Genomic DNA, 23,590 nt, shown 5'->3' with positions numbered 1-23,590 from the left:
ACAAATGTGTAAATGTTTGAAATTTTCAAAGCTCCGTGTAAGGAGTGATTCTGACCATAGGTAAAGTCTTCTGAAATGACAATATAATACAATAGAAAAAGAACAGAGTAAATTGAAGATTTGGTTTTGTTTTCTACTTTGCTGTGTTCTAGCCACGTGGTATTGGAAAAGTCAATTAACCTTTGTGATCTTGCAAACCTCAGAGGATCAAATGAAGATATTTGGAAGAGTGTTTTCTTAACTTGAAACTTAAATAAATTCTTATTAAAGACAGATTGCTGGCAGACAGAAGGACTTATCATTATCTATTCTTAAAAGATTTTCTTATTTGAGTCATGCTAAAGGAATATCCAATAATAAAAGACAGTGAGGATGATATGAATTGATTACGCTCATTTTTCTTTCCCCAGTGCAAATGCTGGCCTGGATTCCAACTGAAGGATGATGGTAAAACATGTGTAGACATTGATGAATGCTCTTCAGGATTTCCCTGTAGCCAGCAATGCATCAATACTTATGGGACCTACAAGTGCCTCTGTACAGATGGATATGAAATACAACCTGATAATCCACATGGCTGCAAATCACTCTCAGGTATTGAATTGAATTTGCCCACTAATCCCACCTCAGTTACACAAATAGATCCTGAATTTTATAGACATTCTCATTGCATCCATTCTTCCTTGTTGTTCCTGAGAAATAAAAATTCTCAGCTTTCCTGGATATATGAATCTGTCTTACTCATATTTTGTATTCTTTACACATACTGCTTTCTTTGTAATAAGATTGCATTATGTGAGTGTATTTGTGAATTATCAAATGTTTACTGTTTGGGGAGTGCTCACAAGCAAGAAGAACTATCACTAGTACTAACTGCTTCCTGCTAAAAATCACAGGTTCTGGGGAACAAACTTCAGCCAAGATTATTAAACAGCTTATTGTAATAGTGTTGTAATATTTTTTCTTTCCATTTCCACACACATACGTGCATGTCTAGGAAAGATACAGGTGAAAATAAAAACAATAAAATATCAGCCATATATGATGACTATTTGAATTATTTTATTGATACAGGAAATTCTAAACCTCTGCTTCATTCCAAGTAGTGCATTGCATTCTGCAAAATAAAAAAGTTAAATAAAGGCTGGGCCGTAATTTTAAAAGTATTTCTAATCCATTAGAGGAGAAAGTTATGCACATTGAAATGATGTAGAGCAATACGGGATGATTATTTTTAAAATGACAAAAATGGTGCATAATATTTAATGCAGTAAAAGATATGTCTCAAGCATCCTTACTTTGTTTTTGAGTACAACAAATCAAATGGCATTACAAGTTTCTCATTTTAGTGTCAGTGACAACATTGAAAGCATTAGATATTTTCTCCTCTACTTTCATGAAGTGCTAGGAATAGAAATTAAGATAAAATTTTAAAAAATAACTGGCAAAACTTTACACAAAGGGAAGAAAGACATTAATTCCTTTTGAGTTTTTTCATTTCACTCATCTTGGAATATCATTCCCAGAATCAGTGTGTGGCTTATCTTGCATGTGAGCAGCTCACTCTTGCTACATCATGCATTTTGTGCCATGGGAAAGGAATAAGAGGCGAAATCTCAGTCAATGTATTCAGTACTTGACAGCTTTCATAAAGATGGTTAAGAGGAGATGATTGCTAATTAAATCTGAGTCTTGTTACATCATTATCCATGCTGTAGTTTTTTTTTTTCATTAGCAATGAGAATTAGAAACTAATAGTAATTTTGAATACTAAAAATAAGTGTACCTGTACTATGCCTTTTATTAAAGCATAGACCAGAGCTTTTTTTTTTTAAAAAAAGTACATTTAAATTGTAAAATAGCAGAGTTTCCTAAGTGTTAACATAGAACATGGCTGAGTAATTTCATACTTATGGATATAGAATTATAATGACTAGGATAGCAAGGGATCTTCAGCCTGAGGGTTGACTCTACTGCGAAGGGTTCTGAGTCTTAGGGGCCTCATCAAAGAGACTGGCATGATTGATTAGGGTGGGTGGTGGGGGTGGGGATTGGCATAAATTATGGAAGGGGATGCCCAGCATCCACGGAGAGTATGCTGAAACAAGATACAGAATCACTGAAACAAAATATAATACCCTACACAAGATCTATTTAATATGGGGCAAAAGGACCAGGAGAGGAAAAATAATTTTAGATATAAATCAAACACAAAGGGAATTTCCTGTGCGACATATTATTTGTGATAAAAGCCACATTAAATTGCATAAAGAGACTATCTTTTTCTCTCATTTCTAATTTCTACCAACATTTAGTTGCTTACCTGAGAATTGAGGGCATAAATGCATCTTAAAGATGAAGATGATTAAAAAGAGTTCAAACAAATATTCATTGAATTAATCTGGAGTTTAACAATGGAGAATGCTGGTGGAATTTACTTTAAATTATTCAAGTTATGTATTCAATAAATATAGTGTGCCAGTACCACTGATATCTTTCCTTGCAAAAAAAAAAAAAGCAATTCGGTTTCAGAATAAATTTTGAAGAGAAAACTAACCTAAAGATTTAGGAGGTAGAGAGACAGCAATCTTCATCTGTATGGAACATGGTCAGATACTTATTAAGCCCTTTCTAGGATTCTAAACCAAATAGATACTTACATATATTGAACAAATTTATGAGAAGAGAATAAATGTTATTGAGGGTTTAAAAATAAGACTGGTGAGGAAGGGCAAAATTAATAGAGATTATACAATTTGAAATTCAGAAAATATTTGTGTGAAGCCCCCAGAAAGATGAAGGAAGTGTGCGTCGGCTATGATCCCCTTGGCGTTCTCCAAGGTCATTCTGAGAGCAGAAACTGGATTATTTGGTTATCAAAAGAGGATTTTCTGATTAAGTGATATTTAGCTGTACTTTAGGTTTCTTAGACAGATGTAGACTTTCCTTTATTGAAATTCATCTAAAAGTAAGATTTTAGAGGTGATTCTTTTCCATTTATTATAAATAAATTACTTGTGTATTCAAGAATTCTGGGGAATTCAAAATAAAAAGGAATGTAGTCAGAATTATTTACATTCTTTCTATTTCCTGAGTATCTAATGCACTTTCATTTTACTACTGACTGGGTTGCTCAGTATGACTTTTTAAACCATTAATCTAACAGGATTGCCTACATTTGAATTGACAATGCTGCAGAAACAAAAGTGAAACTAAGCAGAGTTGAAAATCATAAATAGTAAAGCAGTCTGGTACATTCTTTGTCTTTGTGTTTAGATGAAGAACCTTTCCTAATTCTTGCTGATCATCATGAGATAAGGAAAATCAGCACTGATGGTTCCAACTACACACTTTTAAAACAGGTATGGAATTCCCAAAGTGATTCAGTAACATTGAATATGCTACTCTGGATACGCAGTAGGACGTGAGAATTGCCTCGATAGAATTTGCAAAGCACTTATTTGAGGATACTTGCATGTCAGTATATACGATTACCATAAACTTTGTTTGGTTTGAACTGTCCAGCAGATGTTCCCCACTTGCTGCATCACACGATATTCAAAACAGTAAAATATGGAAAAGTGTAGTTAATTCAGGGAAAAAATATTACTTTAACGAAAGCTATATTAGAGAAAACATACAATTTCCTTGTAAGGTATTTTGCAGATTACCTTTTTCCCTCTTGAGAATAAAAATAAATACCTCTTCTGCAATTTAACTTCCTGTTCATAGAACGAGCAAATAAAATTTAGCTTTAAAATTTGGAATAATCAAAAAAGCAGAGGTGTGATTTTGCCCAGTCATGGTTAAAAGACTATAATGCACATGCTTTCACTCTGACTTTCTTTATCTCTCAAACCTACTCTCTTCAAGAGAATCTGGGCTGATTTGTGTTTGTGTTTGAGTCCTATTCTCAGAGCTTATTCATTTATGCTATTTGACATGGAAATGGATGGCTTCCATTTCATAACATGCTAGAGAACTGTGAACCCCACCTCAGTTTCTTTTTCTTCCCACTCCCAGTCTGTAAATAATACAAAATAAAATCATTAAAACTAGAATGATCACTTCATGGACAAGAGAAACCACCCACAGTGAATTATACTATGTATATTAGCTGTCAGGAAGAATATCTTCCTTGGAAAGATTTAGTTCGTATCTTGTTCTGCCAAAAAGTTGCCATCATCCCAAACTGAGTGACAGATGAGATGAATGACTGAAAGCACTGTCTAGAACAAAGGTTCCAAAAATAAAGGTACTTTTTGTTTTGTGCTGTGTTATATTGGCTTATATGTAAATGAAGAAGGTCATCCATGTAGTGTGATTTCAACAGCATAAAGAAGACTTACTTAACTAAAATGCTTTCTTCTATCCACTGACAGATTCCTCCACTGCCGTTGTGAGGTTTCATGCATTTTTCTTCAGGGTTTAGTTTTCGTTGGAGGGCAAATGCTCATTAGTGGGTGCGATATAGACTCTTCCAGACAGAGTTGAAATTTTGAGACCTCTCTAAAGTCGTATGTTGAAAATTTCACATCAAATCCAGAGTTCTGGCTACTCTTGAAAAATAGGAAGACTTGGCAAGCTGTATTCACATTCCTGAATGGCCATGATTCAATCTGTATGGCAGCTGCCCCTTAGATACGTGGCCTGTGCTTGCGAGTCCACTGGAGGCCTCACCCTTTCCTTCCACTTACCACACATACTCTTACCTAGTTCACAAACGTCTGAGGCTGTGACTCTTGCTCTTGAGTTTGGGGCGTGTCAACAACACCCACGTGATTATACTGCCCCTCGAATTATGGCTCCTTCGGAAGCATAGTGAAATATAAGAGTTTCAAAATATTTTTATGTTTTTTATATAGGCTAAATGGAAATCTATTTACAGTGTTTGTAAGAATTAGGCAAGTATCTCTTAAAGAGATGAAAAATACATGAGAAATATGCTTGGGAAAAAGTTTAGGTGTACATAACTGCAGTAAAATGGAAAAGTTTTTGTAGCACAAATGGTTTTCTTCATTAATTAACTTAATTATTTTGCCTATCGGGTCTCATTTTAAGCTTATATCCAAGTTACCAAATATTGAAAATTAACTTCTCTTGGAGCAGGTCTCCATGCCTTCTAAGCCTTTTTATACCCTCAAAAATGTATCTGCCAGCAGTCAGTTACGTTGTATAATCTCTGGAAGAGAAACATGCCTCTATTTTCTTTACTAGTTCTTTGGATATTCCTACCTTTTACATTGTGCTACCTCACTTTCAGGGGAGAAAGTTCTCTCTTTAGAATCCTCTATGAGTTCAGCTGAACCACAAATTTGACTAATACCACAACAATATCTATTGTCTTCATGAAAGAACAGCTTCAGTGAGTGTTCCTTGCCTCATCTTCCAACCCTGTGGCTCAGGACCTTCCTAAGAACAATCCTTTTGTTGTCTTTCATGGTTACTATGTTGTCAAGAGATGTCACCTAATGGAGCAAACTGATTTTTTCTTCTATGAGTTATTTGGTCTGTTTCATATAACTGAACCATTTTAATGCTTGCTTTAATGTAGCCCTTTTTCTGTTGGTGGTATCATTTTAACTTGTTGCCATTCGTTAGTACCTAAGTGAGAATGAGTTTTAGATACTATTCTTAAACCAGTGTTTATAGAAATGAAAAGGGAACAACTAAAAAAAAAATACATGAGGAGGCTTTTGAGGACACTGAGTACCAGTGTCTTTGGAGAGTGTTTGATCATCATGACCACTGAGTAAAGGAAATGTAGACCCAAAGCACTAAAGATAAGCCTTACATTAGGGTTTGCCTGTGGAGTGCATGGAATATATCATTTCTGCCAGAGAAAATATTTGAAGCCACAATTTCATTCATATAGCATCATTTTCAAGAAGTCCTAAGCAGTAGAAACCTCTTCCCCTCCCCCAAGAGGTTCTGTGTACATTTGTACAATGAAGTAGAAAAGAGAAGTAATTATCTCTCCATAGTTTCTCTTATACAGAATCAATGAAAAGACAACATACCTGCCTTAATTCTTTGGAAATTTCATGTGTAGCTGATTAAGAAGAATGATTTGCCATAATAGCCTGAATTTTTGCCCTCTTTGTTGTTGTAGTCAGTAAAAATCTCATGAAGTTTTATTGCATAAAATTATATTAACTGGTAGAGTTATTTCTTATCCATTGTATTCTAAAACATAGTTGTAGCTAGACCAGCCATAACTTAAATTCATACACCCATTTAGAAACTGCACTCTAATAACATGGACTTTAGGAATGAAAATTAATCAAGTAGCTTTCTAATATGTTATCCAATTCGATTCTAAAGGTGCCTTTTATCCCAGTACAATTGTATAGAGAAACAAAACACAATTTCCTAAATTAATCATCTTGAACCAAAGGGTGCAAATCTTCAGCTACAGAAATGAAAGAAGCAAATAGGATTTTGATGAAACCAATTTTCAGCTCTAAAACCGCTGGGTTGACTCTAGTTTTCACACTTCTTTTTTTTTTACCATGCCCCTAGCTGTTATAGTGTTCCTTGCATATATTTCACAAAGAGAGTGTTGCATTGTTTTCTGTGGAATATAAGCTGTAGAAAAATGACCAGCTTGACTAGTTAGGTATGTCAGAATTCAGAGCTTCATTTTCTCTGCATCTACAGCTTTAATTCATCATACTTAACTTGCTGAATTTGGAATAGAATTTTTATTATCTAAATTGATTATTGTAAAGAAAGAAATAGCATAATTCCATCATGACTGGGGATTGTGGGTAAGTCTCTGCTAAAGTTAGAGACACATTTCTCTCTAACTTTTCCCTGTAAATCTCTAATTTGCCAAGTCACCCCAGAAGCCTGACCCAGTATTCCTCTGGAGAGAAGAGCATTTGAAAAGACAGGATATTATAGACTGGTATTGATATTTAATATGTTAAACCCTCCATAGAACTTGCATGAACTATATTCAACTTATGTTTTATAATGTTAATTGGTTTTGCATAGATAACTTCCCAGATATACATGGTTAAGTGGATTTAATTTAGGTGTTCTCTGATTTTGAGCACATACATGTCTATTTAATGTATCTTTCGAATTTGAGACTAAAAATTGGTGATTTTTAGCATTTATCATCATCAACTGGTTATGTTGCCACGAAGAAATCTACTTCCATTTATTCATCTGAGTATAGTGAAGGATTAATTCTGAATTATTTTTATTGCCTTGTGTCTCTTATTTGTGTAATACATGCAATTCTGTGGGGTTTGGCTATTTTAGGTTGCTTTTATAAACTCAATGTATAGAAAAAAGGCTTCTCATGTGGAGCAAAGCAACAACATGGATTTTGAACCTATGATTTCAAGATTTCAACACCATCCTCTTTGGAAGGTAGCTCTGCCAAGAGAAGAAAAAAATCATTTGCCAGAATCTTCTTGGGGTTACTTCAATACATAGGACATCCTTAATCTTAGAGATTCTTGGAAAGAAATCTGAATAGTAATTATTTAACCTTGGTTTGAATAAAAGACCATGTAAATCTAAAGTGATATTGTCAGTATTATCAAATTCTGAATTTTGAAAATAAGTCTGATAACTGTGAGTTTTAGTCCTGCAATTTCTTCTACAACCAAAAATAGTGAAACACAAAAGTCTTTTTCTCTGAAGACCCTCATCAGTAGAACTAGTGTCATAAATGACCCCATAAGAAAATCTGAAATGTAATAATAACTTTAGGGTGAATATTGAAGATATAAAATTCTACACAAAAGTATGGCAAATATTTCTTAGGGTTTGTCAAATGTCTATAGCATCATTTTTTTTTCAAATCTGTAAGTACTCATATATTAATAAACCAATCAAACCTTAAAGACAAATTGATACAATTGACATTTTGCCCAAAGTTTTGTTAGCTTGTTGAGGTAATAAATCTGTGAGTCCTAGCATCAGGTAAGAACTAAGTTAACAACTAAGCAATATTCAGCAGTTAATGGATGAACAACTGTCAAATCAAACCAGTCAAATGGAAGAACTACCAAACCAAAGATCTGTAGCATCCAGAAACCTATCAGTTGAATGTGCATTTTGTTTTGTTACTTGCTAAAAAATGGAGTCTGAAGAGAGATGCTCCCTCACATTTTCACCAGTGTGTTAAAAAGATGTTGATTGCCTAGTTCCTCTTTGGCCAAATTCTGAGTTGGGCCATAACTTTTAGATTCTAATATGACGTTGTGTTGCTCAAGGGACCTTTGAAGGATTAGAAAGAATAAAAAGATGAAGGAGTTCATCCGTGTTGTTGGGACAAGTGCTTTTGTGGAAAGTGCAATTGCTAAGCCTCTGTTTCTGACTTTCTTTAACTGGGTGCCCAGGGCTCATCTTGAATCTTCAGGCGTCTTCTACCTTTGCAATTTAGATGTACATATATATATATATTTTCCTGGTTCCTCCTTATAAAAGATTTAAATGGTATCAAATTTAAGTTTTAAATTAACCTAAAATGGGAGTCTTTCACTTTATCTCCCTAAAGGCGATTTCCCAATTCCCCACTCTCCCCCATTGCTATTTATTTACATTGCTGTCTATAAATATTCCAGTACCTCTGAGGCCTACTTGGAAAATATTTTCAAATAAATTATGCAACATCTTAAACGTGTGGTGCGGTAAAACGTAAACACGTGTTTGACAGAATTTCGTTTTGGGTGTTTTATATTTTGATGACTATTACTATTTAGGTTGGAAGGAGAGAAAGTTGATTCCTATGAACCACTGAAGTGTTTAACTATGATTTCTTTTAACTGGTTTTCAAGACATATTCTTTTTTATTTTTTAGGGATTAAACAATGTTATTGCAATAGACTTTGATTATAGAGAAGAATTCATCTATTGGATTGATTCTAGCCGGCCCAACGGAAGCCGCATTAATAGAATGTGTTTAAATGGAAGTGATATTAAGGTAACTAGACCGACAGAGGTGGGATTACTGAACATTTTACTGTATAGTTAAAAATTGACTAGAAAGTGTTATTTGGTGGTACAATGATACAATCCATGGAATTTATGGTTTGGATTTCACATTTGTACAATGGAAGTTAATACATACTATAAAAATGAAAAATGGGATTTTTTTATCCTCAATAAAGAAATTTCAATAAAGCACTATTATATTTGATAGGATAAAATCAAATTAAGTAAATAAAATTTGGAACCTTAATTATAACCCTAGAAAATATGACACATGTTTTTGGCTTTGAAGGATTATTGCCTCAAAATCAATTGTGTTGCTTTTAATAAAAGGAAATGATGACTCAGAATTTGTAACTGAAAAAATTAAATGTTAGAGTGTAGATTGAAATTATAGCCTTATTAATATTAACCTACTATGAATGGCAGTATTGAATGCCAGTGTGTAAAATCATGAATGTTCTGATTAAATAGTTTCACAGTTATACACACTTTACAATTCTAGATATGAGATACTTTGCATCATTTCTTTGTTATTCACAGTTTAAAATCAAATTATTGACACTGAATATATGGGGTCAAATGTTTTCTTAAGAAGTTTTAAATGCAAGGATGTGGAATCCACCAGTTACTGTGTACATTTTTGTAGATATCTGAAAGATCATACTGCAGTTTTGGTGGAAGCAGTCAGTTTTGAAAATATTAATGAAATACTGAATTTTGTATATATGATGCCATAACACCCCATAGACTGGATTTAGTTGATTCAGGGTGACTATATTTAATAATGACAATATATAATATAGAACAAATAAGCAGATAATTTTTTTTCTTTTATAATTTCTTGTGTTTTCTTGTCTCTAACAAAATCCTTGGCTTATATACAACTCCAAGGTTCAATTGCTTCTTTCACATAGTCCTTAAAGCGCTTTTTAACTCAGAAATATCAGTCATGCAGTTTTGGTTATTTTATATGCATCATATTTGTACAAACAAAAGCCTTTATATCCTTATTTTATTTTGTACTGGCATGGGTTAGAATTGAGTGACACAGTCTCATTGAGTATATTTTTAGCTCCATCTATTTAGGTCCAATATACATCATACATGCTCTTGCCTGTGTTTTCTCCTTTTGGTGTAACTTATAATTTAACTAAGATTAGAGCAATTGGGAAGTGATGAATGCTGTTCATATCTCCCCTAGAACCTATCAGAGTTGAATAACTTCGATAATTATGTGTGTGTGCATGTGTGTTGGATTTTATTTTGACCTAAATAGAAAAAGTAGGTAAACTTCAATGAAAATGTGCGGAACAAACGGGCAGCTGCCCCAATATTTTGTTTTTGTTGTCTTTTTTATTTTTTTAAGTCAGTTATAAAATTTCTAGGGTCCTGATCATGTTTTAGGTAATTTCTCACAAGCAAGTAAGTAATTATGTTGGGGGTAAATTGTTCTATTCTTATCCAAACTCTTTTTCTGATGTTTGAGTAGAATTCTGTCTCTCTATAAAATTCACAAAGCAATTGCTCAGTTCTTGTCTTGAGCACTTACCCTGTTGACTTGTTTAATTCTTCTTTTGTTAGGTAGTGCATAGCACAGCTGTCCCTAATGCACTTGCTGTTGATTGGATTGGAAAAAACCTCTATTGGTCTGACACAGAAAAAAGGATCATTGAAGTATCCAAACTCAATGGCTTGTACCCTACTATACTCGTTAGCAAACGACTGAAGTTTCCCAGAGACCTGTCTTTAGATCCTCGAGCTGGGTTTGTAACAAACCTTAAAAATCATAACTTAAAGATTGAGACTGTGGGTTGCATTTAGTGTGGTAGATCCAGTTCTACAGGTTAATAACATGGAAATCCAATGTACAGTGCAGATGTGTAGAAATTCTTACTGAGAAATAAAAAAATATATAACTATCATAGTGACAGAAATAAATTAAAAATGATTATATTTTATGTTAATGATTTTTTTGAAGATTTTTTTTTTTTAACATGGGCAGGCACCAGGAATCGAACCCAGGTCCTCGGGCATGGCAGGCAAGCGTTCTTACCTGCTGAGCCACCATGGCCCACCCTTTTTGAAGTTTTAAGCACAACTCATTCATGTCCTACCTAACTGATAAATGTGTTATGGAAGGGAATATGACATACAGATTCCACCAATTTCAATGTCATTCAATCTTGGAGGAGAGGTAGACTAAGAACAACTCTAAGGTCACATTTCACAGTTTTTGTGGTAGTCAAATACTGGTGATCTAATCCCTGCACCACTTTATAACAGGAGACATAAACTGTACCCCTAGATAATAGATAAGATGCATTTTCAAATTTAATCAAGAGGAGCAGCAAAGTGGTAATATCAAAACAGGTTCATGTTGGAGCTGTGTTTCATTTGAATTTCATTGTGAGAATGGGGAATAAATTATCATAGTGATGAAGGGAGCAAGTTGGTGATTTCAGATGAGAGATGGACACACATTAAGGTGTCAAAGCTGCCTCATCTAAGTTTGGTAAAGTTCCATAGATTATAATTATTCTCGTTTACTTTCAATTGTGTTGTTTTGGTAGGCAGAGAGAACCTGTATTTTTTTTTCCACCATAATTTAGAGTGATTACTTACTCCATGATGATCTCTGTAGACCTTTAACCTGCCCAACAGGCTTGCTACAATAACAAAGAGAAAGTTTGTTTTTAAAAAGACTCATTCACAGTAGCTAGTATTACAATAACTGGAGTGCTATAAATTTCCTCTGTCTAAATTAATTTCACATAATACATTCACCAAATCACTGCTTTTATCATACTATGTACAACAATTATATTTTGCTTCTTGCTAATACATTGTATCTCTGTTTTACAGAGTCCTTCAAGTTTATAATTGGTAAAGTGATCATGTCATAGTATAGTTCACTGCTTAATTTTAATTTCAAACATTAATTTAGGTAAAAGCAGTATCTAATAGGAGAAAATTTGTATTGTAAATATAATTCTGTTTCCAAGGTCATGTGCACATTTTAACTCTTCACTATATAATTATGTAATTATTTTGTTACCTCTTTGAATAGTTTCTTTACCATAGCAACAGAAGGTTCAAAAGAGTGTCAATTGTATTTTAAATGAAACAGAAGCAGAAGAGGGTCTTTTGTTTTCAGAGTTTCAAGAAATAATGGACAGTTGCACTAAATTTGGCTAAACTGTATTCATTCATAAGTATGTGAATATTTTAATTCCTTTGATATTTTTACTGAAGAGATTTATTTTAGATAAAATTTATTTTAGTTAAATCTCTTTGGTCTTAACCATTATCCTTTTCTTCAAAATCATTCTGGTTGGCTTACTTCTCATTTTATGCTGTTTTAAGATGCATCAACTCCTAAATGAAATAAACATTTCCATTGATTATAATGGTCATGTGGAATTTCCTATTCATGAAGCAAATACTGTGTCCTAGTCTAGTAAACACAGCTGAATCTAACTTTAGATTTTATTTCTCCTCGGTTGCAGCTATTACCCCATTAACTGAAAGCAGACTCAGTTATCATGTAATTGATCACATGAACCCATCTATTAACAGTGTCAATTAAATCAGAAAGTTTTAAACTATTGTTAGATGTTATGAATGGTTCCTTTGATTTCATTTTTGGATAATGTTTGGATTATGATATGAGTATACCATACTACAAAGAAACTGATAAATTGGTTCCATTTTATTAAAAAAAATTAAAGCCACCTATCCTAACAAATAAAATGTAATGGCATCTTGTTCATGATGCCTTGCTGGGTCCCAGAGTGAAACAATAGGTCAACCAGATTTTATCTTTTGTGAGGTGAGCATCAGCCTGAAAATACCATAACTGTGTGAAATATTAAGCAATAATGCTTTGAAATGGCAGCTTAAGTTACAAACTTATTCAATAATTATTCATCTTCCTACATCAGATTGCTTCTGTGATTTTGCATATGTTTATGCTCTTCCAATATTATTGACCCTTGGTTCTTTCAGAACCATGTTCTGTCTCCTGAGATTTAGTAGGGGACAGGGCAGGGATTTATTTAAGGGATGATTAAGGACCATTGCACCATGAAAGTAACAGACGTTCAGGAGGTAGTTTTGGGGTCCTTTCTATGTTTTAGTTATAATATGCAATTGCCACACAATCAATTTGGATATGGTGGCCAATAAAAATGGTAGAGAAGATGCAAGTAGACATATCATCTTCCTGTTATTGCATTTAAATTTAGCTAAAAGCCAAATTTTTCTCACAGTTTTACCTTAATCATCCTATTGTCTGGTCTCATTTGAAAATGGGTGTCTAGTTTATTATAAATTCAGGATCATTGATTTCATAATTTACATGCAATATTTAAAATATTTATCCTTTATGCAAGATATATATTTAAAAATACAATAGCAAATATAATTACTATGAAAATACACTGAGCATGATTTTATCTTTTTATATAATTATGTCACTTAATGTTATCATAAATAACAAAAGGCCAGAATCATAGATATTAAAGCAAATGTGTATTTTGACCAGTTGATGGAAAATGGATTTATATATTCATTCATTTATTCAGAACATGCTGCTTCCGAATTTATCAAATATCTATTTTAAGTAGGAATACAAAAATAAAAGGCACATTTCCAGTCCCCAACTATGCCACAGTCTTGAGGGTATGCAGGTGAGTAAATAATTAGGATACAAAGCAATATCTCATAAACAGCCTCAGAATGACTCAGGGACATTCTCAGGATCATTTATATAGCTAAAAATTAAACTTGAAATATAAGCCAGTTTTTGAGCTTTGGTCACATAATATACTTTTCCTATTTTACCACATTAGTATTCCAAGAACAAAGTGGTCCATAAGCATATTTTTCAAGAGCTATTCAAACAAGAGATTAGGAAACAAAAGCTATATTTTTCGATTTTAATAATTGATATTTAAAAAAATTTAAGATAGTATAAATGTGTTTTTAGGAAATAAACAGAGTTGTTTAAATTATTCCAAGTGTCTCGTGTTTTTAAAACTGCATTTTCATTTATTTTGTCTTCATAATAGTCTATTAGCAAATCCATAGGAAAATAATATTATTAGGTGGTATTTTGAATTTGAAATATATGCTATCTTTCTTTGCCAGTGCTGCTGTGACAAATACCACAGGCTGCTTGGCTTAAACACCAGGAATTTATTGTTTCACAGTTGTGGAGTCTAGAAGTCCAAATAAAGGTGTCATGGTGATGGCTGACCACCAATCCTTAACTCAACCTCTGCCTCCGTCACATGGTCATCTGTCTCATTCTCTCTCCTTCTATGTTCAAATTTCCTCTGCTTATTTGAACGCTAGTTCCATCGGATTAAGGCTCAGCCCGATTCAGTTTGAACTCACCTAACAAATAGGATTTTTGGAGATCCTATTTACAAATGCGTTCGCATTTCATAGGACCAGGTCTTTGGACCTGACATGTCTTTGTGGGGGATGTAATTCCATCCAAAACATATGCTAATGAAAATATGTGAGAAATAGTTTATATACTTAGTATCTGCAGCCAGTGTTGTCAGTATGCATAATGATAATACAGAAAATTTGCTAGAGACACATTTTTTATGCTTCAGTGTCTTGACTTATGCTATTCTCTATAGCTAAAATAGCCCTCTGCTTCTTCTACAGCTGTAAAAGCTGCCATTTTTCAAAGTGAATAGAAATATAATTTCTTCTGTGAAGCATTCCCCAATTGCACTTAGCTCATGGCCACCACAAATGGATACATAGCATTATATGACCATTATTTGGGTCAATATCAATCTCTCCGTCTAGAATGTGAGTTCCTTCAGCATAAGGTCCATGGATGAATCACTGTTTGAGACTAGCACAGAGACAGTCAAATTCACTGTTGAAGGAAAATAATAAGCAGGATGTATACAGAGCATAGACAGATGCTCCAGGGACATTGTACCGGCACCTATGCCCAAACCAATACGTGGGTATATAAATAACCTGCATGTTTCAAAGAGAAGAGTCATAAGGGAACTTATGTTGTAAAGAAATGAAAAGCATACCAGGAATGAAACCTAGTTCACAATTTCTATGGGGAAACTTAGAACTGTTTCATTAAACAGCCACATTAAACAAATTTTTTCCTACCGATTTTTTAAATTATTCAAATAGCTGATATTAGGATTCCCACATTTCAGCAAAAACTCATGGGGAATGAGTATAAAGGATTAGTTTTATATTTCAGAGGCAAAAATAATTGCAGGTGGAAGGAATTTCTCTAAATTTATTCTTGGAATTCAGAAAAAAATAAGAACTAAGAGAAAACATATTTTAATTCATTTTAAAGAAATACAGTATATTCTATTCAACTATCAACAAATCCTCAGAATCACAGAGCCCTGTGATTATGGTTACTAGCAGACATTCTTTATATATTTACACTTAGGTATAGCTTGCAGAGTATATATTATTTGGCACTGAACTTTTTAATCTGTGATCTTGGGTAAACATTACATATTATTTGGATAAATTAAGGATTTTTTAGCATTTTCACTGAATATTACATTTTTTCTTTTAATATTTATAGCAAATTGTGTGCATACATAATTTTTAAGGGGTTGCATTTCAGAAGTTAAAAAATTGTCACTACATGTAGTGTAGGTTTATTGAGAAACTTGAAAAAATGTGTGATATTGTGTTGAAAGTCTGGAAACAGCAATGAAACAGCCATCAAAACTTAGCTCCTCCATACTGAGAGAGACAAAATAAATTCTGTTCATGATAATGTACTTACCTGAGTGCTGTTAAATTATCTATCGAAATAACTTTTTAATCAATGCAGTAGAATATTTTCATAATATTCTTCTGGGCGATGATTAGTTAAATAGGAAAATGATGTAAGGCCATACATAAAACCCAGGCAGATAATTTAATAACACATATAATATCCTGATTCAACAGGTGACCAAGATATGAAAAATAGGTATCATTGAACTCAAAATATATATTAATTTACATATTCCATATCTAACTTAGAAAAACTTAAATTGACTGAACTCTTGCTATATGTTTATCTATACTGTAATTTTCTTCCATATATTCTCCCATTTAATCCCCACAGTTACTTTAATGAGGAAAAAACTGTTATTGTCTGTTTTTAACATGTGACTAAATCCAGGTTAATGGAGGCTGATTAAAATACCCAAGTTCACATACCTGGTGATGGGTAGACTTAGAATTTGAACCCATGCAATCTGTTTCTAAGCCTTGTTTGCTTAAGACTCTACAGCGTGCTGCTTAGGACAGAACCTTGTCTACAAATCCAGAGAGCAGAGTCCTTGATCCAGCTGTGTCATTAACTATCATACTGGTTCTTGGACAAAGGGTGTAACCTTTTTTATTCTCAGTCTATTTATCTGTAAAATGAGGGCCTTAGTTTATATGTCCTTCAAGAACTGTTATCTCCTTAACATTTTCAATTAAATCATACTATGTTCTAAAACCTGAATAAAATATAATTGTTCTCAAGGAATTTGTGAACTACTTATCAAGATGAAAGTTGTGCTCAAGGAATTATTAATGAGCACGAGATTTCTTTAATGCCTTTACCCATCTGAGTAAAATGAGCACTTACTCCTTTATACTCCCATAATAAAATAGTTATACTATGCTTTCATTTGTTTTACATCCACCTGTACTCAATTTACTGAGAGATCACTGAAGGTAAAAATCATACCTGCTTAGCTCTGTATCTCCAGTACTCAGTGATATCTGGCACATAACCTGGCCTGAGTTGATCAGTGTTTCACAGTGTTGGTTTTCCAACTTCAGCGTAACTTTCAGATTTATCAGAATGTTCCACCACTCAGTTCTCTGATATTGAGGTGAGGCCTGAGAAGCTACCTCTTCACTTCTTCGTGGGTTGCTATATGTTGTTCTGTACATGTTGCTTAATTACACAAGCTAGGAAATGTTATTCATCAGAGGGGAAAAGCACTGTTTCCTAAAGTTGTGTTCCCTGGTGCAGTAGTCCTACAAACTGCACTAAAATAAATGCTTTCCCTAAACCTATATGATTAAAAAAATGGATACTACATTTCTCTCAGGGAATCACAATGTCAATTAGGATGTAAATTCTCTGAGAAGTCCTACAATAAAAAAGGGGATGCTTAGTTTGTTTTACAAAGCATTTTTCAAATATAATTGAACCGACTTTGAGAAATGTGAACTAACGCTAATCAGGACAGTATTTATGGGGATCAGAGGGCGATGTGAATTTTATCTGAAACCAAAAGATCTATGTAATTGAAGAAGCAGAAGCAAGGCAAACAAATATGATAAAACAACAAAAGTGAACATGTGAGGTTATAAGTAAATATTCTGACTAGAGTTGAATAGTGAATAGAGTTGAATGTATTATACATCTGAATAGTGGGGAGCAATTTGGAGAAGTATAGGTGGCTCCAATGATGGAGGACTTGACTGCAGACCAAGGACTTCAGACTTCGAAACCCTCACTGAGAATGGTGTATCAGATGTTGGACTGCACTCCATAAAATATGCTCCTCTTCTTCCTGATTTCTTTTTTTTTTACATGGGCAGGCACTGGGAATCGAACCCGGGTCCTCTGGCATGGCAGGCAAGCATTCGTGCCTGCTGAGCCACCATGGCCTACCCTCTTCTTGATTTCTCGATTCAAAATGTTAATAAGAATAATTGGGTGCACGGGTTGGTGGTAGAATGCTCGCCTTCCATGCAGGAGACCTGGGTTCAATTCTCAGACCCTGTAGCCCCCCCCCAAAAAAATATTGATAAGAATAGTCAAATGAAGAAGTTCAGAAAATAGGTGAAAATTAAAAATTACAACTGTATGACTGTCAGTTGGAATTCTTAAATTTACTTAATGACTCCAAAATATTCTTTTCAGCCAATGATTTACAATATTTTTGTTAATATCATTTAATAGAGAAAACCCTTTTTCACCTTAGGGGTGTTTTAAGCAGGGGTGTTTAAAGAGTAAATGACTAAATAGATATGTGCAATCTGTCTCCAATTATGCCTATTTGGTTTTAATGTTGCAGAAATCATTGAAAGGTTGTTTTAAAATTTTTATTTGCTTGCACACAATTCTTAAAAATGTAACATGGTTGTATGTGATGCAAATATAATTGGTCTATCTAACATGTGCAAAAAGCTAGAATAATCATATCATATTTATTATTATTTTTTCAATTAATATGTCATAGTTCCTATGATTTAGGGACAAGAAGACAAGAGGCAATGTTCTGATTTTATTTCAGTATGATATACTATCATTTCATATTTACTTCTTTCTCACCTAGTTTCTTCTTTCTTTTTCCTGTACTGTCATTATTTCTAGAATAGACAGTAAGCTACTCCTCCATAAATTTACTAAAAAGGAATAGATTGTGTTTTTATGGGTTATTTCACAGATATATAGTTGCCCTTCGAAAGAAAAAAATACTAATAGTAATTCAAGATTCAATAAAACAGAACATCTATACAGTTTTTGAAAGCCTTGATATCTATTGCTACCTGATAATTCGGACTTTTCAAACTATGTTCAGAATTCACTAAACATATGAGCTGTGTGAAGTTGACTGGGGTACTGAAAAGACTCAAATTGAAATTTTGACTCTCAGAGCTCTCCTTGAGTTGCTGCTCATGCCTTGTGGTTTGTCCTTATCAGAGATATATTTCTCCTTATAAGTACCATGATTAATTAAAATTATTAATAATATTTTGGCTAGCAAAGAACTTTTGTATTATTTTTAAAATCCACCATTAACTGCCTTTTTGCATATTCAAAAATGATTAGCACAAACATGAAATATGTACCTTACAATGATTATTTATATTTTCCTTATATTTAGAAGGAGATAAATAGTTCTTAATCAAACCCTTAACCTTTTTCTAAGAGTGGTTAAAAAGTCTGAACATGATTATCTCTGTATTGATGAGAAAAAAATTCCTTTAAAAAAGAAATGTTTTAAATTTGAAATGAATATATCAATTTTTAAGCCACATAAAATAATTTTCATGAAGTATTCTTTTGATTACAGATCTTCCAAATCTGAAGAATTAATTGGCAATGAACTTATCCTTAACAAAAAAGAAAGATGAGGTCGAAGAAAACTAACTGGATTAATAGATTTAAATTTTAGAGTTGGAATGTGAAAAGAACGTTGAACATTTTCTAACCCAAATCTTGAGTAATACAGATAAGGAGACATATACAGAGAGATAAAATGACTTTTCCTGCTTTGAGAAAATAGCAAGTAGTTTAATTAAATGGAAACAAATCCAAGTGATCCCTATCACGTATAATTTATTTGTATTTGGGTATAAGACTTACAGTTAATGTAACCTAATTAGTATTAGTACCAATATTCATTTCTTTTTTTAATTGTTTTGTTTTTCACTATCTGAAATTTCCTACTTCCAGTAAAATATTTTAAATTAGTGCTGTCCAATGGAACTTTCTGTGATAATGAGAATGTTCAATATCTGTGCATTTGAATATGGTAGCCTCTAGCCACATATGATTATTGAGCATTTGAAATGTGGCTAGAGTGACTGAGGAACAATTCAGTTCATTTAATTTTATTTGTTTTTAATTAATTAAATATGCATTCAAATAGTTTCAATTGGCTTGTGGCTATCATATTGAACAATGCAGATTTAGACAAATAAAATGCACTCCTCCATAATTTATTTTGAATTTTTCTTAGTAAGAGACAGAAAGAAAAAATATATAGATATGCTGGTAGCTTTACTGCTTCAGCAATATAGAAACATTTTGAAGGTTCATACTTGTTAATTTGGGGCACTTATAATTTTTAATACTTGTAGACTTCTATCTTACATATGTATATATATATATATATATATATATATATATATATATATGAGTTTGTGCACCACCAAAAGAAAATGTATGTTTAGCATTAGATCATATTTCAAACTGTATACATGTTTAATAAAAAAATCTTAAGAAAAGTTTATACTGACGTGTGCCTCTTTTAAGCTAAAATTCAAAGAGATAACCAAGAATTATTTTGGGAGCAGCTGAGCAAATAAGTGAAATGTTTTCTGATGTGTGGTCTCCTGAGTGTTTATAAACAAAATGGCTCTGGGTTTTCTTCCCTAGGCATTTGTATTGGATTGACTGCTGCGAGTCTCCTCACATTGGCCGCGTTGGAATGGATGGAACCAATCAAAGCGTTGTCATAGAAACCAAGATTTCTAGGCCTATGGCACTTACGATAGATTATGTCAACCACAGAATCTACTGGGCGGACGAAAATCACATTGAATTTAGCAACATGGATGGTTCTCATAGACACAAAGGTTGGTCAAAAGTACCACAAATGACTCCTTAATTTACCAGTGCATGAAACACTCATTTACAAAAATATACACGTACATCAATATTTTGTTTTATAACTTTCATCAAATACATTTTTTAATTTAAGGTTACATTATCAGACTCCTTTATGACAGTATTGGTACATTGGAATTTGATATATTTATTTGACATATTTATTATATATATTTATGATTATATCATAAAAATCATAAAATTATATAATCCATGCATAAAAATCATTTTGGCACGGTCAATGCTTTCTTTAATTTGCACTTTTCTATATAGTTGTGCTTGGGTTTTTTTGGTAGTGTCTGGATGCTAGTCTTTTTTTTTTGGTTGGGTGCTAGTTTTATGTCAATATACACATGTACTTTATCTGAATTGCAATAAAAGGAGATTTGCTTGTAAAGATGGAGTTATGGAAATCTTGTAGGATTTGTTTGAGTTTTCTTAAAGAAGCTGAGTAGAGCTATAGATCTTTGCAGAGAGTGGAGTAATTATCTAGAAGTTGTCAACTGTGCTATATACTGGATTATTTTATATATACTGGATTAATTTATTGCTACCAAACCAAATCTAAACAGCAACAAAAATTAACATGAAGAATATGAAGAGAGTCTTCAATGTAGAGTAAACTCTAGGAAATAACTGGAATGTGGAAATAATTAGAATTCTATAGACATAATTTTTCTATTCTTGATTAGTTTCACTAGATTAAAACACTATAAGTGAAAGAATAAATTGGATATGGAGGGAGGTAACACTAGAATTAGGGATGGATGAGAAGGCTGAGTAGAGAAAATATAGTGTTTAAAGGAATTAAGGAGAGTGACAGAAAAGGACAGAATAGAGAAGAAAGGGAGATAGATAGAAGATATGTATATAACTAAAGCACAAATGATTTAAATGAGTCCTGAAAATATTGTAGATACAGGCAGCTTTTTAAGAATTAGGTAGTTCCCTAAAAGAAGAGAAAATTTTTTAAATTTATCTTCAGTAGGAGACAATGTTACCTTTGTTATAAAGTTATTTTCATTTCCAATATCTCTTATATTACAAGTTTCACAGAGAAGTCCCAAATAAAACCTGCCTGTTAGTGTAGTTTAGTTTATGAGAATGCTTTCTAGTCAGGAAATAAGCTTAGATAAATACCCTAGAAGAGGGAATGAGGAGAGGTTGTAAGGAGAAAGGAATGGTTTTAAGTGTCAGGTGATGTCCTGCAAATGCAGGCCAGTGTGGGGTCCCAAGATGTATTCTCAGGGAGCCCAGAAGCTTCATGAAACCACTGAGTTAAAGAAAGAGGAGTTGAAAAGTACCAAAGTCACACCACTTCAGAATTTTGCCTCAGTCCTTCTAGGTCTTTGCTTAAACAGATGTATCCTTCTCACTATATATGCTGACAGGATGCTTTTTGAGCTGCTTTTTTAAGGGAATAATTGAGGCATGACAAGTAAAGTTGGATGAGTCACTTACTTAGGTGTTGGCATTCCAATTACAAAGATAAAAGAAACTCATCAGAATGCAATTTGAGTGGTGAATTATTTAAAGATCACTTTTGGATTTTAATTACAGCAAAAGTAATGTTGACAAATGGAAATCACACTTAGCATTCAGCAGTTAGGTCTCCCTCAAAAAATCAATAATGAAATGTTCTGCAACATTCTTGGATGATATAATTGTAAGTTTTATTGTGGCAATCAATATTTTCCCCATGTAAGCATGAATCTGTCCATTTTTAGCATCTATATTAAGCACTAGGTTATTGGGAATGTGTTACTTTATGTTAAAATTTTACTGTAAAATAAAATTTGTACAATTTTTGTTTAGATACGTGAATGTTAAAAATATATTACAACATCAAATATTTGCATATTTCACTTGAACCTTAGGTGTCTGAATAACAAAAATTGGTCCTAAAAAATGTTCGGTCTATTAGGAATTACTGACTCTGTCCCTTATTTAGTATAAAAAAATTATGTTGGATATATGGGAGAATAATGTTTTGAAAGACTTAATACAAGATTAAATTTAGGTAAAAGAATTTCTTTCAATCATGGTACTGGTGACTTTGGTAGAGGGACAAGTATAGCAGGGAGAAAAAGTACTAAATTAATTAAAGAGTAAAATATTGAGCTGAAATATTCTAGTATGATGTTATTAAAAATTTTTAAATTTAATTTTGAAAATGCCTTGAGGCTGAAGTGGGGAGAATAGAAAAGCAAAAGAATTGCTGCCTTCAAAAATATTTTCTCCTGATGCCTTTCTCAGAATGACTAGTGAAAAATTCATTAAGTGCCTAATCAAGCATCTGCCAATAGCTGAATGCAAGCCAATAATTACCTGGTAGTTACTAATGAGCTACTAATTGTAGTCAACCTGAATTATGTCAACTCTATAGCCAATGAAAGAAAGGACCATTCATTTGCCAAGTTTGTAAAAAAAAAAAAAAGGAATTTAATTATTCTACTCCTTGCATTTGTCCTGCAAAGACTAGAAAAAGCCTCCCAGTTCACATTTTGAGCTAGAAAATGACATTTTTTATGCCAATAATGTTTGTATTAGTATTGTCACTAACCTCTTTTTGTCTTTACATCATGCTAGTGTGATTGCTCTCACTTATTTTATTTGTTAAAACTGGGCCCTGCTCATCAGAAGGATGGGACATGCCAGTTAGGACAATGTAATTTGAGAATATGAAGGACAAGGGAGAAATTTCAAAATAATGGAGAAGAGTTAACCATTTAAGAAAGAGTTTAGTTTAGAATGGTTTTCTTTTCCCACAAACATGTTCTCATTTAAATCGAACAGTAATTTCATGATGAAGCCTATTTTATTATTGTTTGTCCAATCCAAGAACTTTTGAAAAATCTGAATCTTAAGACATAAATAATAGATCAAACTACTTCCAAGGTACATATGCTTTGCAGTTTGCTGGAGAATTTCTAGTCCACTTTCTCTGCTACCTCCTATACTCCAACCCACCTTTTTACCAAGTCCAAACACTATGATGCAAAATGAAAAACAAAAAAGCATTATTTAGTCAATTTGCTAGTTTAGGAACATATAGATGGAATCTTAGCTACATGAACCTGTTCCTAGTCCATAGATATACAATTACTATAACACTAATATAAATATAATACAAATAATATTAATAATATAAGTATACAATAAGGTATTATACATGCTACTGGATCACTGTCAGACAGTTTATTTTAAACCACATCTTCATGATTCATT

The 23,590-nt window shown here is 32.9% G+C and overlaps 1 protein-coding gene across 1 annotated transcript in view; it reads left to right on the top strand.

The window, feature by feature from the left end:
- The window catches only part of LRP1B (LDL receptor related protein 1B), a 1,945,542-nt gene that overhangs the window by 1,707,604 nt on the left and 214,348 nt on the right, over positions 1-23,590 (top strand). The window contains exons 56-60 of the mRNA XM_077153691.1: positions 411-594; positions 3,277-3,362; positions 8,822-8,944; positions 10,537-10,718; positions 20,132-20,331. Of these exons, the coding sequence (XP_077009806.1) occupies positions 411-594; positions 3,277-3,362; positions 8,822-8,944; positions 10,537-10,718; positions 20,132-20,331 (775 nt within the window). The remainder of the gene's footprint in view (positions 1-410; positions 595-3,276; positions 3,363-8,821; positions 8,945-10,536; positions 10,719-20,131; positions 20,332-23,590) is intronic.

The sequence above is a fragment of the Tamandua tetradactyla genome, chromosome 3, assembly GCF_023851605.1.
Source record: "Tamandua tetradactyla isolate mTamTet1 chromosome 3, mTamTet1.pri, whole genome shotgun sequence".
Taxonomy (NCBI): Eukaryota; Metazoa; Chordata; class Mammalia; order Pilosa; family Myrmecophagidae; genus Tamandua; species Tamandua tetradactyla.
The sequence above is the reverse complement of the archived record's forward strand: the minus strand, read 5'-3'. Positions and strand labels throughout refer to the sequence as shown.